Raw genomic sequence first — 19,385 nt, 5'->3', positions numbered from 1 at the left:
TTGATAGAGATGCCCTAGAAGGAGAACAAATTGTCAGACAGGGCACTTCCTGTATAGAATCTTCTCAGGTTTTGGCCTGTCATATGAGTTCTGTTATACTCACAGACACCATTCAAACAGTTTTAGAAACTTTAGAGTGTTTTCTATCCAAATCTACTAATTATATGCATATTCTAGTTTCTGGGCAGGAGTAGTAACCAGATTAAATCGGGTACGTTTTTTACCTGGCCGTGAAAATGCTGCCCCCTATCCCAAACAGGTTAAGCAAATAGTCTCCATAGTCCCTGTGCCTAAGAATGCCAAGGTAACCTGTCTAAATGACCTACTGCCCCATAGCATTCACATCTGTAGCCATGAAATGCTTTATACGGCTAGTCATGGCTCACATCAACACCAGCATCCCAGAAACTCTGGACCCACTCAAATTCGCATACCGCCCCAACAGATCAACAGATGATGCAATCTCTATTGCACTCCACATTGCTCTTTCCCACCTGGACAAAATCAACACATACGTGAGAATGCTGTTCATTGATTACAGCTCAGCATTCAACAACATAGTGCCCTCCAAGCTCATCGCTAAGCTAAGGAACCTGGGACTGAACATCTCCTTCTGCAACTGGATCCTGGACTTCCTGATGGGCCGCCCCTAGTTGGTGAGGGGGGCCCTTCAAGGGTGCGTGCTGATTCCCCTCGTGTAGTCCCTGTTCACCCACAACTGCGTGGCCGTGCATGACTCCAACACCATCATTAAGTTTGCCGACAACACGACAGTGGTAGGCCTGATCACTGAGGCTGATGAAACAGCCTATAGCAAGGAGGTCAGAAACCTGGCAGACCACTCCCTCAATATGGGCAAGACAAATATGCTTTTCGTGGACTACAGGAAATGGGGGGCTGAACACGCCCCCATTCACATCGAAGGGGGTGTAGTGGAGTGTCCACATCACTAAGGACCTATCATCATCCAAACAAACCAACACAGTCATGAAGAGGGCACGACAATGCCAGGACCTCTATAACAGGCAGTGTCAGAGCAAGGCCCTAAAAATTGTCAAAGACTCCAGCCACCCAAGTAATAGACTGTTCTCTCTGCTACCGCATGGAAAACGGTACCGGAGCGCCAAGTCTGGGACCAAAAGGTACCTGAACAGCTTCTAACCCCAAGCCATAAGACTGATGAACAGTTAATCAAATGGCTACCCGGACTATTTACGTTGACCCCTTTTATTATTGAATTCTTTATCTTAATTGTTTTGCACTGACACCCTTGCACAGGATCTGCACACTCACTAGACTCTGCCCACACATTCCCACTACACTAACACTCCACACACTCCAACCCACACACACACACTACATACTCTCACACACACGCTTGCATATTGATGCCACACATAGACCCAATTTCACAATCTTCACATACACTGCTGCTAGTCTGTTTATTATATATCCTGATTGCCTAGTCACTTTTACCCCTACCTACATGTACATTACCGTTTAAAAGTTTGAGGTCACTTTGAAATGTCCTTGTTTTTGAAAGAAAAGCACATTTTTTGTTCATTAAAATCATATCAAATTGATCAGAAATACAGTGTGGACATTGTTAATGTTGTAAATGACTATTGTAGCTGGAAACGGCAGATTTTTTATGGAATATCTACATAGGCGGACAGAGGCCCATTATCAGCAACCATCACTCCTGTGTTCCAATGGCACGTTGTGTTAGCTAATCCAAGTTTATCATTTTAAAAGGCTAGTTGATCATTAGAAAACACTTTTGCAATTATGTTAGCACAGCTGAAAACTGTTGTACTGATTAAAGAATCAATAAAACTGGCCTTTAGACTAGTTAAGTATCTGAAGCATCAGCATTTGTGGGTTTGATTACAGGCTCAAAATGGCCAGAAACAAATAACTTTTTTCTGAAACTCATCAGTCTATTCTTGTTCCGAGAAATGAAGGCTATTCTAATGCGTGAAATTGCCAAGAAACTGAAGATCTCGTACAATGCTGTGTACTACTCCCTTCACAGAACAGCGCAAACTGGCTCTAACCAGAATAGAAAGAGGAGTGGGAGGCCCCGGTGCACAACTGAGCAAGAGGACAAGTACATTAGAGTGTCTAGTTTGAGAAACAGACGCCTCACAAATCCTCAACTGGCAGCTTCATTAAATAATCCCTGCAAAACACCAGTCTCAACGTCAACAGTGAAGAGGTGACTCCGGGGTGCTGGGCTTCTAGGCAGAGTTCCTCTGTCCAGTGTCTGTGTTCTTTTGCCCATCTTAATATTTTATTTTTATTGGCCAGTCTGAGATATGGCTTTTTTTTTGCTACTCAGTGTTATACAAGATCTTCAGTTTCTTGGCAATTTCTCGGTATTACCTCAATTAACTAATCTACCTAGTACCCCTGCACGTTGACTCGATACTTGTACTCCTTGTATATTACCTCATTATTGTTTTAATTGTGTTACTATTTCTTTTTTTTAGCAAATATTTTTATTTTTGTATTCTGCATTTCCATGTAAAGTCTACACCAGTTAAATTTGGTGAATGTAACCAATACAATTTGATTTGTTTTGCACCAGATGTCAGTGTCAACTTGTGTTTTAGTTTGCAGTGGCACAAACCCATCTCAGCACCACTCCCACCCCCCTGCCATGTATAATTGAGAGCTGTGGTAGTACAGTATTCTCTCTGTGGGTGACCCAGGGCCCGTGTGAAGCTGTCATTCCAAGATGAACGCTGGGCCTCACACTCAAAGACCTTTGGGTCTGTGCCAGTAGAACCGCTCGGTCCAACAGGCTATCCTGCCTCTGAATGGAGCAATCACACACAGCTATGTACTGAACAGCTAAGACTGTTCAAACACTTATCATATGCTCTTTCTAATGATACCTAAAGGATTCACTGCACTATTAGACCAAAAGGTGATATCTTGAACCGAAAGGGATTCTTAGGCTGCCCCCATATAACAACCCTTTGAATAACACTTTTTGGTTCCCAGTAGATCTCTTTTGTTTCCAGGTAGAACCCTTTTGGGTTCCATGTAAAACCCTTTCTACAGAGAGTTCTACACGGAACCCAAAAGGGTTGTACCTGGAACCCAAAAGGGTTCTACCTGGAACCAAAAAGGGTTCCCCTATGGGGACAGCCAAATCAAGACACAACAAATATCACTTACACTGAGAGTACAAAACTTTATGAACACCTGCTCTTTCCATGACATAGACTGACCAGGTGAATCCGGGTGGAAGATATGATCCTTTATTGATGTCACTTCTTCAATCAGATGAAAGGGAAGAGAAGAGAGCTTGTGTGGCCTACCACTTCACGGCTGAGCCGTTGTTGCTCCTAGACGTTTCCACTTCACAATAACATCACTTACAGTTGACTGGGGCAGCTCTAGCAGGGCAGACATTTGACAAACTGGCTTGTTGGGAAGGTCGCATCCTATGATGGTGCCACGTTGAAAGTCACTGAGCGTTTCAGTAAGGCCATTCTGCTGCCAATGTTTGTCTATGGAGATTGTGTGGCTGTGTGTTCGATTTTATACACCTGTCAGCAACGGGTGTGGCTGAAATTGCAGAATTTGAAGGGGTGTCCACATACTTTTGTATATATAGAGTATGATCCCTTATTGATGTCACCTGTTATATCTACTTCAATCAGTATAGATGAAGGGGAGGAAACAGGTTAGAGAAGGATTTTTAAGCCTTGAGACAATTGAGACATGGATTGTGTATGTGAACCAACTCTACCTGAGATTGCCAGTCTAGCCAATAGTACACACTCTTTTAAGCATGGTTCTGTAGATAGCTTTATTATAAAAAAGAGAACTCCCGCACACCCAATGTTTACTGCTCCACATTGTTTATTAGGTCTAATTTTTGATCAGAGACCTGCAGACATCTTCTCCTAAGGAAAAAAAAAGAATGTATGGCAGTTATATAGGATAGTTATGTAAAGGGTGATGTTTTAGACCAGATACACGATAGCTATTGCCTTTCAACTGTTTGAAAACAGCTATTAGTTTCAGTAGAGGCAAGTATGGGATAGGTTGTTCCTGTAAAGGATGTGGTCGTGGTTGATACTAAAAAAGGTTTTGAACATGCCTGCAATGACACTAGTTTTCCCATCATCATTTACCGTCATGTACCGGCATCTCCAACATCAGATCTTTCACTATGGACGTCGCTGTTTTGAGCAGTGAATGGCTTTCACATTTCGCTCGTGAAGCCATAATAATACATCCGTTATCTCTTTCTCTTATCTTTTGCATCCAACGGCCCACCTTAAAATGGTTTAGCCACAACGTTTAGTGAAAAACATTGTACGGTCATGTGGTATTGTCTCTCTCTCGTCCGCTGTATTTAAAGGGGCAGCTCCGTAAGTGTAGAAAGCTCCTTTTAAAAAGACACAATAGTGTCCCCGTCAACCTCAACGGTCTGTTTACTTTCGGTCTTCTATTGTACCTCTCGCCTTTGCCTCCGCTGAGAAAATCTCTGATCAAAAGTTGAAAGTAAAGTAATAGTATGTGGACGCAGCAGCTTTGTCATCCTCCCTGCCTCCATTTTCAAAGAATGTTACTTTTTACCTCCATCTCCTGTAAAGTACCTAATTGTTTCCTCTGCATCTCCTGCCCTCTACCCCTCTGTCCTTTCTATCTCTCCATCCTCCCTCTCTCCCCACCTATCCTCTCCTCCCTCCCTGTCTCCTGTTCGCAGTCCTGGACTCATAACATTTCTAAAGAGAAGGAGTTCCTGATTAAGCTGGTGAAGGCCGGGGTTATACAGGACTTGACCCATGGGATCTGTGGCTCAGGGTGCTGATGACAACATCCAGCCAATCCCAGATCGCAGAGAGATATGGAGGAGAAACACAGGGGCAGCATTGTGAAGTCCTGCTCTGTTCCCTTCAACCTAACCTTCACCGCTTGCTGAGGCATACTGTTTTCAGGACAGAAGGCTGGTGAAGGGTTCTGAAGCTTTCCTATCTCTGACAGAAGATAACTGTGGTAGATGGCATCTTCACTGGACTTCATTGGCGAGATAGAACTATACACAACACTTTAGAATACTCTTGAACTCTGTAGAACACGGAGTTATACTGTTCTATTTCATGATTTGCTGCAGTGTGACAATAGTTTTAAGTTTTATTAGTCATATGTATGGGATAAACATGGTATACACCGTCCAACTAAATGCTTCTCTACAGTGCAACAACAATAATAAATAATAAATGATAAGAATATGAACATAAAGTAAATGGCTCAGTTGAATAGAATATTTTTTTTGTATAAGTATAATACAGGAAGACACAATTTATAGTCCAGTATTTACCTGTGTGTTTTGGGGAAGAGGGGATTTGGGGGCAAGTGTTTAAATTGTGCAGCATTTAGCAATCGTAATAAGAGTCTGGTAGCAGCATTTGTGGTGTGTGTGTGTGTGTGTGTGTGTGTGTGTGTGTGTGTGTGTGTGTGTGTGTGTGTGTGTGTGTGTGTGTGTGTGTGTGTGTGTGTGTGTGTGTGTGTGTGTGTGTGTGTGTGTGTGTGTGTGCGCGCTAATGTGCCGAGAATCCGAGCAGGTGGTCAGTCAAGTTCAAGTGTTCAGAAGTCTGATGGCTGGTAGATACAAATTCTCACTGAGCCTGTTGGTATCAGACTTCATGCTCCGATACCATCTGCCTGACGGTAAGGGAGTAAACAACTTGTGGCTGGGGTGTGTGGGGTCCTTGATTGGAGCTTTCCTCAGGCACCGTTTCGAGTAGATGTCATAGATGGGTCGGAGCACGGTCCCAGTGATGTGGTGGGCCGTCTTCACCACTCGCTGGAGAGCCTTGTGGTCGTGAATGGAGCAATTCCTGTACCAGTCCGTAATACAACCGGTCAGGGCATTCTCAATGGTGCATCGGTAGTATTTAGAGAGGACCCGGGGTGACATGCCAAATTTCTTCAGTCGCCTTAGGAATTACAGACTCTGACAAGAGTGGTGGTGTTGTTGGTCCATGACAAGTCCTCTGTGATGTGGACACCGAGGAACTTAAAACTGCTGACTCAATACAGTATTGTGAAAAGATGGACTGAGAATATCTTTGGAGGAGGAAGAAGTGCATACCTCTGCTCATACAGTATACTTGAATATATTCAGTCACCACATACACATCGCAGAAACTGTTGTTACTGTTCTTAAACTTTTATTTTCATATCTCATAATGGCTGCGGTGCCCTCTTTATCTGGGCTTCGTCATTATAGGATGGTTTACGTCAGGGTAGCAAATAATGTGCATACATATTCTGCTTCTACTGTATCAGGAAGCAGAGATGCTCATGACTTTTAGAAGCCCTCCACAACTTCCTTCCCCCTTTTAAGATGCATTACAATTATTTACCTTTAGAGATTACTTTGTTCTACTGTCTTTTTTTTTCAATGCAAAGAAGAGGAGTGAACAATCAATCCCCTCTCTGGATAAACATATATTATTTGTAAGAGCCTATATTTTATTTTACTGTTCTCTCTGGGCTTTGTGTGATCTTAAGTCCATCAGTGTGGTTCCCAAACACTGAACTGTCCTGGATAACGTTTCACACTGTTACTCTGGTCTTAATGCTGTTATCTTTGCCTGAGTCCCAAATGACACCCTATTACAGGGCTCTCCAACTCTGTTCCTGGGGAGCTACCATCCTGTAGGTTTTCGCTTTAACACTAATCTAGTACACCTGATTCTAATAATTAGCTGGCTGATGAATTGAATCAGGTTAGTTGGAGAAAAAAAAAAAACAGGAGGGTGGCTCTCCAGGAACAGGGTTGGAGAGCCCTGTCCTATTGCCTATGTACTGGACTACTTTTGGCCAGGAGCCTATACGTCATTAAACAGACAATCTTATCCAGTCCGACTTACAGGAACAATTAGGGTTAAGTGCCTTGCTCAAAGGCACAATTTGTATCTAGTTGGCTAGGGGATTTGAATCAGCGACCTGAACGCTCTTAACTGCTAGGCTACCAGCAGCCCTATAGGGAATAGGGTGTCATTTGGGATGCATCCTTTATGTCAGGCCTCTGCATGGCCCGCAAACATACTCAGTGTTACTACTGACTACTGTTAGTTGTTCTATAAACATTATAATTTACTTTGTTTTTGCCCAAAATAATAGAAATGTTTTAAGTAATAATATGTGGTGTCTTAACCGCCATTCTCTGTTCAACTACATATGGTCTTATTTTCTACATTTTTGGTAGCGTAAAATGCATTACTGTAAAATGGATTACAGTAACTTACTGGAAGAAAGTGGCCAATAATTTACTGTAATTTATTTTACAGTACTGCTACTGTAATGCATTTTACACTACCAAAAAAGTTACTGTAATCTAATTTAGAGTATATTACTGGAATTACCCATGCTGTGACATATTAAGCAGTGTTCTTTGCAAGTTCTCCTTTTGATATTTACCTTTTGGTCATTTAGTGGGTGCTGTTGTCCTTAGCAATTTACAGTCAAATGAAATCAAATGTTATTTGTCACATGCGCAGAAGTCAACAGGTATTGACCTTACCGTGAAATGCTTACTTACAAGCCCTTAAACAACAATGCAGTTCAAGAAATTGAGTTAAAAAATAGATTTACTAAATCAACTAAAGTAAAAAATTCAATAAAATGTTACACAATAAAATAACAATAACGAGGTTATATACAGGGGGTACCGGTATGTGCAGAGGTACAGGTTAGTCGAGGTAATTTGTACATGTAGGGGTAAAGTGACTAAGCATAGATAATAAACTGCGAGTAGCAGCAGTGTAAAAACAGTCCGTGTGGCCATTTGATTAATTGTTCAGCAGTCTTATGGCTTGGGGGTAGAAGGTGTTCAGGAGCCTTTTGGACCTAGACTTGGCGCTCCGGTACCGCTTGCCATGCAGTAGCAGAAAGAACAGTCTATGACTTGGGTGACTGGAGTCTTCGACAATTTTCTCTGACACTGCTTAGTAAATAGTTCTTGGATGTCAGGAAGCTTGGCCCCAGTGATGCACTGTGCCGTACGCACTGCCCTCTGTTGCGCCTTGTGGTCGGAGCAGTTGCCATACCAGGCGGTGATGCAACCGGTCAGGATGCTCTCAATGGTGCAGCTGTAGAACTTTTTAAGGATCTGGGGACCCATGCTAAATCTTTTCAGTCTCCTGAGGGGGAAAAGGTGTTGGCCAGGGATGGACTGAAACAATAATTCAGGCCGGGAATTTGACTCCATCCCAGGCCACCCTATTCACGCAAACCACCAGACCGCTAATTTTGTAGGCTAACCCTATTTGTTGAAGTAACGGGTTCCAAACTAGTTATACATTTGGCCACTATGTTCATCTGGGAAGAAAGTTATCCACATAACAAAATACAAACATTTGGGACTGACCAACAAGTAGCCTATCTGAACACTGAGTTTTCAAGGTATGCTATGACTCACTAGGAATACACCAATCATAGCACATACAAAAGGCCCTCTTCACACCCTCAAAGTCTCGGGCACACTTTCTCAGGTTATCCTCCGTTCCCGTCACCAAGTGCTGTGCTGTTACGATATGCATGCCACTTGATTGCAAGTATCTGCTCAAAAATCCTGAGAAAAACTTCAGCTGTAAGTATGGTTTCATACTTTAGGAGAGCATCCTTGTACCCTTGGGCCTTGCAGGTTTTATGGTTACATTCTTTTCAATTCTTTCCATAGTGATGACCCCATCCATGTAAAGTGCACGGTCAGGCTTTGCAAAGCTTCCAAATACTTTCCTCAAGGCCTCGTCTTTAGCCCACCAGCGTGTTTCACCAATTACATCAAGCTGTCTGTGTCTCCTGTCCTCACTGGTTTCCTCCCATAGCTTCATACGCTTGTAGCAATCTAAAACGAACACTGCAATGTCATTCAGTAGTGAGAAAAGGGATTCACTTGCCACAACAACCCCAGTGGTGTCAGTTAGCACAAGGTTGAGGACATGTGAGTAACACTATATGTGTACTAGGTTAGGAGACTCTCCTGTGAGCAATGCATATTAGCTGCTCTGTCTGTTGCATTACCAACGCACTGTTTGATATCTATGTCCTTCTTCTCAAGGGACTGTTTCACAAGGTCCACAATGACTCAGTCAATGACCGCAATGAGTCTCTCGTGGACAACGTCAGTGACATATCGCAGAACTACTGCACACTGGTCTTTGGATATTAAATCATGTGTTGTGTCCATTTGTATTGAGAACATCCCTGCCTTTCTCACTTCAACAGCAATTGTCTGCTGAATCAACATTCTGATGACTTCAATTACTTTATTTGCTGTTGTTTTGGACGTCATAGTTACCAAGGACCCTCTTCCTTTACTTCCCATCTGCTTCTTGCTCTTCTCAATGTTATCACTAACATGCTTTTGCAGGCAGACATCATATTTGCTTAGCAACAATATAAGCTCAAGAAACTTGCCATGATTGCTGGCCATGTTTTCCAAGTTATATGCAGCTTCGTGTATGTGTCCTCTGTAGCTAAGCCCACATTTACCAATAACTTTAACTACATCAATCACACGTTCCATGACCTGCCTCCTCTTTCTGACCTGGTCTCGTTGAACTGACATTGGCTTATCACTCAGAAGGGTACGGATGTCTGCTTTGCTGGCTCTGAGGAAAAAGGCTTCTGCACTTTGTCTATGGGTCTTGCTTCTCTCATGTTCCTGTACTCTCTGATGTGCATGTTTCCAGGCCTGCATGGATCCTTTGACAAATGCACTATCACTGGCTGAAGGTTTTGCGAATGCAAGACATACTGAGCAGAACAAGGAGTGAGTTACTTCATTGTATGTCAGCATTTTTCTGTTTTTGCCATCTTTGGAGTGGAATACATTGGGAATGACTCTTTGAGGGGTTTGTTTTGGGTGGTACTGAAAAAATAAGTCAAAATCCTTGGACTGATGACGGGCAAAATAATCAAATGGATTTTCAGTGCTTTTGCTGTCCCTTTCTATTTTCCCTGTACTGGGCTCTGAACCTCTCTCTCTCTCTCTCTCTCTCTGCAGATCTGGTTGCTCTGCAGAATGAGATTAACATTATAAATAACCTAAACTTAAAATTGTATTACTTATGCAGTCATCGATTGTATGCCCCCCGATTACAGTCCTACTGATAATCTCATAAATAAAGCACATATTAATCTAAAATCATAGCCTACATGTTTAGGTTTGTGCTCTTAAGTTGTACCTGAAGGTTCCTGCTCTGAGTCTGACTCTGAACTGACCACCATCTCCAGTTCTGCAGGAGCACCTGAAGCTCTAGTGCTGCTGCTGCTTCCTTCTCCACCTTTGCAAAGAAAAGACTCTATTATCATACTCACTATCATTAGTGTAATACAGCTCTGAAAAAATTAAGAGCGGTTTCTTAATTTGGAGTGGTCTCTTAATTTTTCCCAGAGCTGTATATTATTATAGTAACTTGTAATGCTGGTACTAGTGGTGCTAATGATCTTTGTCATTGCCTGTGCTGTGTCACACAGGCTACTGTGTTACGTTCATGGATGTATTACGGTTAAGTTACTGTAGCCTGTTTCGCTGTACAGTGTATGTGCACTTTCCCTAGCTTATGTGGCATGAGTCATGACCGAATGCTGGCATGTCCATAGTCTAGGTTTACTATTTTTTACTAGTTGCCTTCAATGTCATATTATGATCGCTATGTTGCACTCATTGCTATGATATAATTCCTCCACGAAGACGTGAGACGTGCAAACTGTTTAGCCTACCGGCCGTTGTGTCACTATTATTAGCTAGGCTACTTAGCCAGCCATGCTGGGTGTCTTGTGTGTGTTTTAGCTAGTGTTTTTGACTGATATGGTCCCTTACTGGTGAACATGTTGCTTATTTTGCAGCATTTAGCTGCATCTGTGGCAAGGGCCTTCCTCTTTTTTATTCTCTCCCTCTCTGCTCTACCTTTTCTGACCGTCCATTTTGCTGTGCAACTTGTCTAAAATGTTATCGGTAGAGAAGCAGATAGACGGTTGCTATGTGCGTCGCGGAGAGACCTGATGTCATTTTTGGCGCACGCACTATCGCTCAGGGACACTGCAGCGAGAGAGTGGGAGTCGCGCCTGATGCGTGGATTCTCCGTCAACTCATTCCTGCTTGCAATATTATCGCTGGTCAAGTTGACTATTCCCAGCAGGCGCTCCCGGCGGCCAGTCTACCGTTGGTGTTGGCGTGCCCTCTTCAGGACTGTCTCAGTGTGTTTGGACCATGATAGTTTGTTGGTGATGTGGACAGAAAGAACTTTAAACACTTGACACGCTCCACTACAGCCCTGTCGATGGTAATGGGGGCGTGTTCGGCCCTCCTTTTCCTGTAGTTCACGATCAGCTCCTTTGTCTTGCTCACGTTGAGAGTGAGGTTGTTTTCCTGGGACCACACTGCAAGGTCTCTGACCTCCTCCCTATAGGCTGTCTCATTGTTGCCGTGCTTGGCCACGCAGTCATGGGTGAACAGGGAGTACAGGAGGGGACAGCGTGGCAGATGTGTTGTTGCTGACACTTACCACCTGGGGGTGGCCCATCAGGAAGTCCAGGATCCAGTTGCAGAGGGAGGTATTTAGTCCCAGGGTCCTTAGCTTAATGATGAGCTTTCTGGGCACTATGGTGTTGAATGCTGAGCTGTAATCTATGAACAGCATTCTCACATAGGTGTTCCTTTTGTCCAGCTGGGAAAGGGCAGTGTGGAGTGCAAATGAGATTGCATCATCTGTGGATCTGTTGGGGTGAATTGTAGTGAGTCTAAGGTTTCTGGGATAATGGTGTTGATGTGAGCCATGACCTGCCTTTCAAATCACTTCATGGCTACCGATGTGAGTGCTATGTTGTGGTAGTCATTTAGGCAGGTTACCTTCGCTTTTTTGGGCACAGGGACTATGGTGGTTTGCTTGAAACATGTAGGTATTATAGACTCAGTCAGGGAGAGGTTGAAAATGTCAGTGAAGACACTTGCCAGTTTCTCCGCGCATGCTCCCAGTACACGTCCTGGTCATCCGTCTGGCCCAGCAGCCTTGTGAATGTTGACCTGTTTAAAAGTCTTGCTCATATCGGCTACGGAGAACGTGATCGCACACTCGTCTGGAACAGCTGGTGCTCTCATGCATGCTTCGGTGTTGCTTGCCTCGAAGTGAGCATAAAAGGCATTTAGCTCATCTGGTAGGCTCACGTCACTGGGCAGCTCGCAGCTGGGTTTCCCTTTGTAGTTCGTAATAGTTTGCAAGCCCTGCCACATCTGACGAGCGTCAGAGCCAATGTAGTAGGATTGATGTTTTGCCTGTTTGAAGGTTTGTCTGAGGGGATAGAGGGATTCTTATAAGCGTCCGGATTAGTGTCCCGCTCCTTGAAAGCGGCAGTTCTAGCCTTTAACTCGGTGCAGAATCAATGGCTTCTGGTTGAGATATGTACTTACAGTCACTGTGGGGACGACATCATCGATGCTCTTATTGATGAAGTCGGTGACTGAGATGGTATACAATACCATTGGATGAATCCAGAAACATATTCCAGTCTGTGCTAGCAAAATAGTCCTGTAGCGTAGCATTCGCGTCATCTGACCACTTCCGTATTGAGCGAGTCACTGGTACTTCCTGCTTTAGTTTTTGCTTGTAAGCAGGAATCAGGAGGAGAGAATTAAGGTCAGATTTGCTAAATGGAGGGCGAGGGAGAGCTTTGTATGTCTCTGTGCGTGGCGTAAAGGTGTTCTAGAGTTGTTTTTCTCTTGTTGCACGTGACATGCTGATAGAAATGAGGTAAAATGGATTTAAGTTTAACTGTCATAAAGTCCCCGGACACTAGGAGCGCCGCTTCTGGATGAGCATTTTCTTGTTTGCTTATGGCCTTATACAGCTCATTGAGTGCGGCCTTAGTGCCAGCATTGGTTTGGGGTGGTAAATAGACAGCTACGAAAAACATAGATGAAAACTCTCTTGGTAGATAATGTGGTTTACAGCTTATCATGAGGTACTCTACCTCAGGTGAGCAATACCTTGAGATTTCCTTAATATTAGACATCGCGCACCAGCTGTTATTGACAAATACACACATAACCCCACCCCTCGTTTTACCAGATGTAGCTGTTCTGTCCTGCCGATGCATGGAACACCCAGCCAACTGCATATTATCTGTGTCGTCATTCAGCCACGACTCGTGAAACATAAGATATTACAGTTTTTAATGTCCTGTTGGTAGGATAATCTCGAACGGAGATCGTCCAGTTTATTCTCCAGTCATTGCAAGTTGGCCAATAGAACGGATGGTAGAAGCGGGTTACCCACTCGCCAACGAATTCTCACAAGGCACCCCGATCTCCGACCCCTGTATTTACGTCTTTTCTTCACACAAATGACGGGGATTTGTGCCTGGTCTCGGAGAAGCGGTATATCCTTTGTGTTGGACTCATTAAAGAAACATTTTTTGTCCAGTTCGAGGTGATTAACCACTGTTCTGATATCCAGAAGCTCTTTTCAGTCATAAGAGACAGTAGCAACAACATTATGTACAAAATAAGTTACAAACAATGTGAAAAAACACGCAAAATAGCACAGTTGGTTAGGAGCCTGTAAAACAGCAGCCATCCCCTCCGGCGCCATTATTTAGTCAGTGCATTCAACCAAGGCTGTTGTAGATAAGGATACATTGGTCTTCAAAATAATTGTAATTACAACAAGATATTTCTGACTCTCTCTGGATAGTACCAATACAATACTGAGATATTCACAGTAACTTGATGCCAGAGCAATAAAACAGTACAATACAGTAAAAGTGCATATTACAGCGTATTAATGAATACCAGGTGTTTTAGATCGCTTACACTTCTAGAGGATTAAACAAAGGCTTCCAAACTGGCTGTGATTAAAGGGCAAAACACAGCAAATGGACATGGTTAAGTAATTAAAAAACAATTAAAAAGTTTAAGACCCACTACCACTCCAATCTCTTTCCTATATGCATTTAATTGTTAAGGAATTACTACCAAATATAACTTAAATTGGTACAGGACTCTAACGGGTGCAGCAAATATCGGCACTTAAAATGTGTCAATGAGCCAGCGATTCTTTCCTCCCACAATGCACCATAAGTTACAGTATGCTGCAGTAAATATATAGCAAAACAGAAATACAGTACTTTATGGTTGAATTGTATTGAAAAGAAATTCAGCAATTGCTAATAGTGAATATTGAATGATATATTACAGCATACTAACTGATATTTGGTGTTTTTATATCACTTCCAATTTTAAGCTTTAACAAAGGCTTCTAAACTGACAGTGACTACAGGGCAAATCAAATGACATGGCTAGCCACTCAACCATTAAAGGTTTGAGACTTGCTGCCACTCTGATCTGTTCCCTAAGTACATTTCATTGTTAGGGAACCACTACCACATATCACTTAAATTGGTACATCACTCTCACTGACAGGTGCAACAAATATAGGCTCTAACAAGACATGCCTCAAAATGTTAGTGAGTGAGAAACAACAATACCACAGACCCACTAGTATCTTACGGCAAAAAAGAGCTTCTGGATATCAGGACAGTGATCACTCAACTCGGATTAGACAAAGATTTCTTCTTCAACAAACAAGAAGCAAAAGACGTTCTCCAAACACCCGGCAGGGCCGAAATCCACGTTATTTGCAAGATGAAGCGACGCAGGTACAGAGGACAAAGAGCCGGATGCCTGGTCCGGACCCGAAAAAGGCGAGTGGAAAGCTGCCGTTACCGTCAATACTACTCGCCAACGTGCAATCATTGGACAATAAACTAGACGAGGTACGATCACGAATATCCTACCAACGGGACATCAACAACTGTAATATCCAATGTTTCACGGAATCGTGGCTGAATGACGACATGGATATTCAGCTAGCGGGATATACGCTGCACCGGCAGGATAGAACAGCACACTCCAGTAAGACAGGGGGGGGGGGTCTGTGCACATTTGTAAACAACAGCTGGTGCACGAAATCTAAGGAAGTCTCTAGATTTTGCTCGCCTGAAGTAGAGTATATTGTGATAAATTGCAGACCACACTACTTGCCTAGAGAGTTTTCAGCTATACTTTTCGTGGCTGTTTATTTACCACCACAGACAGATGCTGGCACTAAGACCGCACTCAGTCAGCTGTATTAGGAAATAAGCAAACAGGAAACCACTCACTCAGAGGCGGCGCTCCTAGTGGCCGGAGACTTTAATGCAGGGAAACTTAAATCAGTTCTATCAAATCTCCATCAACATGTTAAATGTGCAACCAGAGGGAAAACAATTCTAGATCACCTGTACTCCACACACAGAGCCACGTACAAAGCTCTCCCTCGCCCTCCATTTGGTAAATCCGACCACAACTCTATCCTCCTGATTCCTGCTTGCAAGCAAAAATTAAAGCAGGAAGCACCTGTGACTCGTTCTATAAAAAAGTGGTCAGATGAAGCAGATGCTAAACTACAGGACTGTTTTGCTATCACAGACTGTAACATGTTCTGGGATTCTTCCGATGGCATTGAGAAGTACACCACATCAGTCATTGGCTTTATCAATAAGTGCATCGAGGACCCCAACCAGAAGCCATGGATTACAGGCAACATTCGCACTGAGCTAAAGGGTAGAGCTGCCGCTTTCAAGGAATGGGACTCTAACCCGGAAGCTTACAAGAAATCCTGCTATGCCCTGCGACGAACCATCAAACAGGCAAAGCGTCAATACAGGGCTAAGATTGAATCATACTACACCGGCTCCGACACTCGTCTTATGTGGCAGGGCTTGCAAACTATTATAGACTACAAAGGGAAGCACAGCCGCGAGCTGCCCAGTGACACGAGCTTACCAGACGAGCTAAATCACTTCTATGCTCGCTTCGAGGCAAGCAACACTGAGGCATGCATGAGAGTATCAGCTGTTCCAGGCGACTGTGTGATCACGCTCTCCGTAGCCGACGTGAGTAAGACCTTTAAACAGGTCAACATACACAAGGCTGTGGGGCCAGACGGATTACCAGGACGTGTGCTCCGGGCATGTGCTGACCAACTGGCAGGTGTCTTCACTGACATTTTCAACATGTCCCTGATTAAGTCTGTAATACCAACATGTTTCAAGCAGACCACCATAGTCCCTGTGCCCAAGAACACAAAGGCAACCTGCCTAAATGACTACAGACCCGTAGCACTCACGTCTGTAGCCATGAAGTGCTTTGAAAGGTTGGTCATGGCTCACATCAACACCATTATCCCAGAAACCCCAGACCCACTCCAATTTGCATACCGCCCAAACAGATCCACAGATGATGCAATCTCTATTGCACTCCACACTGCCCTTTCCCACCTGGACAAAAGGAACACTTATGTGAGAATGCTATTCATTGACTACAGCTCAGCGTTCATCACCATAGTACCCTCAAAGCTCATCACTAAGCTAAGGATCCTGGGACTAAACACCTCCCTCTGCAACTGGATCCTGGACTTCCTGATGGGCCACCCCCAGGTGGTGAGGGTAGGTAGCAACACATCTGCCACGCTGATCCTCAACACTGGAGCTCCCCAGGGGTGCGTGCTCAGTCCCCTCCTGTGCTCCCTGTTCGCCCATGATTGCATGGCCAGCCACGACTCCAACAACATAATTAAGTTTGCAGACGACACAACAGTGGTAGGCCTGATCAACGACGAGACGGCCTATAGGGAGGAAGTCAGAGACCTGGGCGGGTGGTGCCAGAATAACAACCAATCCCTCAACGTAATCAAGACTAAGGAGATGATTGTGGACTTCAGGAAAAGGAGGACCAAGCACGCACCCATTCTCATCGACGGGGCTGTAGTGGAGCATGTTGAGAGCTTCAAGTTCCTTGGTGTCCACATCAACAACAAACTAGAATGGTCCAAACACACCAAGACAGACGTGAAGAGGGCACGACAAAGCCTATTCCCCCTCAGGAAACTAAAAAGATTTGGCATGGGTCCTGAGATCCTCAAAAGGTTCTACAGCTGCAACATCGAGAGCATCCTGACTGGTTGCATCACTGCCTGGTACGGCAACTGCTCGGCCTCTGACCGCAAGCCACTACAGAGGGTAGTGCCTACGGCCCAGTACATCACTGGGGCTAAGCTGCCTGCCTTCCAGGACCTCTACACCAGGCGGTGTCAGAGGAATGCCCTAAAAATTGTCAAAGACCCTTGCTACCCCAGTCATAGACTGTTCTCTCTACTACCGCATGGCAAGCGGTACCGGAATGCCAAGTCTAGGACAAAAAGGCTTCTCAACAGTTTTTTCCCCCAAGCCATAAGACTCCTGAACAGGTAGTCAAATGGCTACCCGGACTATTTGTATTGTGTGCCCCCCCCCAACCCCTCTTTTTACGCTGCTGCTACTCTCTGTTTATCATATATGCATTGTCACTTTAACTATACATTCATGTACATACTACCTCAATTGGGCCGACCAACCAGTGCTCCCACACAGTGGCTAACCGGGCTATCTGCATTGTGTCCCACCCACAACCCGCCAACCCCTCTTTTACACTACTGCTACTCTCTGTTCATCATATATGCATAGTCACTTTAACCATATCTACATGTAATACTACCTCAATCAGCCTGACTAACCGGTGTCTGTATGTAGCCTCGCTACTTTTATAGCCTCGCTGCTGTATATAGCCTGTCTTTTTACTGTTGTTTTATTTCTTTACCTACCTATTCTTCACCTAATACATTTTATTGAACTATTGGTTAGAGCCTGTAAGTAAGCATTTCAGTGTTGTATTCAGGGCACGTGACAAATAAACTTTGATTTGATTTGATTTAGTGTTCAAAAGGTTTTTGGTGCTCCAAAGATGCAGTATTGGTACTGTGTTCTGAATTACAGTTAATTACTGGCAACAATTAGCCAGTAAGGTACTGTAGAGTTTCAGGACAAGGGTTGTAGAATTCCTGAAATACAGTATATTAACGCATTCTGTGGGGGTACAGCATTCTCACTCACGGGTGCAACAAATACAGTATAGCCTCTTACAAGGCACACCTTAAAATATGTTAAGGAGCCAGACCTCTTTCCCACCCACAACATTTTCTACAAAGCGCCATAATTAATACTGTAAAACACATTTTTCAGCATTTTACTGTGCATTGTACAGTGTTTTACTGTTGAAATTACTGAAAGGTCCTACTAGTGTGCTGTAACCCAAATGTATGGTATTTTACGGTGCATTCTATGATAATCTACTGTATTCAGTTTATACAGTGTTATACTGTTGATTAATACAGTAAGTTACTGATACATTTACAAAAATTGTGTATGCGGAAGCCAAAGCACTTATGTATTATGCATTTCTCATCGCTCATACACAGTCACTACACAATGGATTGTCATGCGTCATGGTTTGACAAACGAAATAAAACAGATTCTAATAAACTGTATCGCCTGACTCTGTCCCTTGTAATTACATGAAATGCATACAACTGGAGAGAGATAATGAAATATATTTTTTTATTGTTTAATTTAATATAAAATCTACTGTCTTCCCTAGAAAACTTTTTTAGGCATTTACAAAGCATCTATTTAATATTGCAAAACAGCAAAGTCTAACAGTGTTGTTTTCTAATGCCATGTTGTTTAGATATAGTATGTTTGTATTTATATGTTCTCCACCCACCCATCCATGTGTTCCAGTAGTGGATACACCTTATCAGATAGATCATCTCGGCTTTTTCTTGTCCCACTTTTGAGAGCTGTAAACTATTCCCCTTCTCATAGGTGGCATCAACAAACAGTAGATGTTTATAGGAGTGTGCAGGTAAACATGTTCAATGTAACTGATGGATCTGAGTCATCTTTGTGCTTTGAGCTGGGTTCAACTAGTATTCGAAACCTTTCAAAGTCTTTCAGAGTTTGCTCTATCCTGCCTGGAATGCCAGGTAGGTGGCTGTTGCAGTTTTGTCTCTTATATTCATCCATTAAGCCAGGCAAGCTCAATCAAGCACAGATAAAGTGTTTGGAATGATTTTGAATAGTGTTTGAACCCAGGTCTGGTGCTTTCCTGGGTGGATTCTAGTAGGATATTTGTGTGGAAAAGGTCAAGAACAAGAAATGTTGACAGTCTCCAGTGGAGACTAGTGTCCCACATACCCCAGAGAGGTTAATGGGTGGGATAATCCATGGATTTCTTCTGAGCTGTCTTGTATTATTCAAAAACGTAATCTAGCCTGGGCTAAAGCAAGGAAATCATGTTCTGATGCTGATTGGCTTCATTTTAGGCAGCTACGAAACAGGTGTTCTTTTCTTCTCGGGAATGCCAAGTCCGAATATTTTATGTCTGTTATCACCTATAACCTGAATGACCCTAGAAGGTTTTGGAATGCTAT

At 43.5% G+C, this 19,385-nt stretch overlaps 1 protein-coding gene across 3 annotated transcripts in view; it reads left to right on the top strand.

Annotated features, from left to right (window-relative positions):
• Positions 1-5,265, top strand: part of LOC106584184 (CMP-N-acetylneuraminate-beta-1,4-galactoside alpha-2,3-sialyltransferase) — a 100,335-nt gene extending 95,070 nt beyond the window's left edge. For all 3 annotated transcript variants that reach the window (XM_014169171.2, XM_014169168.2, XM_045705914.1), the window contains one exon: positions 4,730-5,265. In XM_014169171.2, coding sequence (XP_014024646.1) covers positions 4,730-4,834 — 105 coding nt within the window. In that variant the 3' untranslated portion in view covers positions 4,835-5,265. The remainder of the gene's footprint in view (positions 1-4,729) is intronic.
• Positions 5,266-19,385: the final 14,120 nt, after the last annotated feature.

The sequence above is a fragment of the Salmo salar genome, chromosome ssa23, assembly GCF_905237065.1.
Source record: "Salmo salar chromosome ssa23, Ssal_v3.1, whole genome shotgun sequence".
NCBI lineage: Eukaryota > Metazoa > Chordata > Actinopteri > Salmoniformes > Salmonidae > Salmo > Salmo salar.
This window is presented reverse-complemented; position numbering and strand designations above follow the sequence as displayed.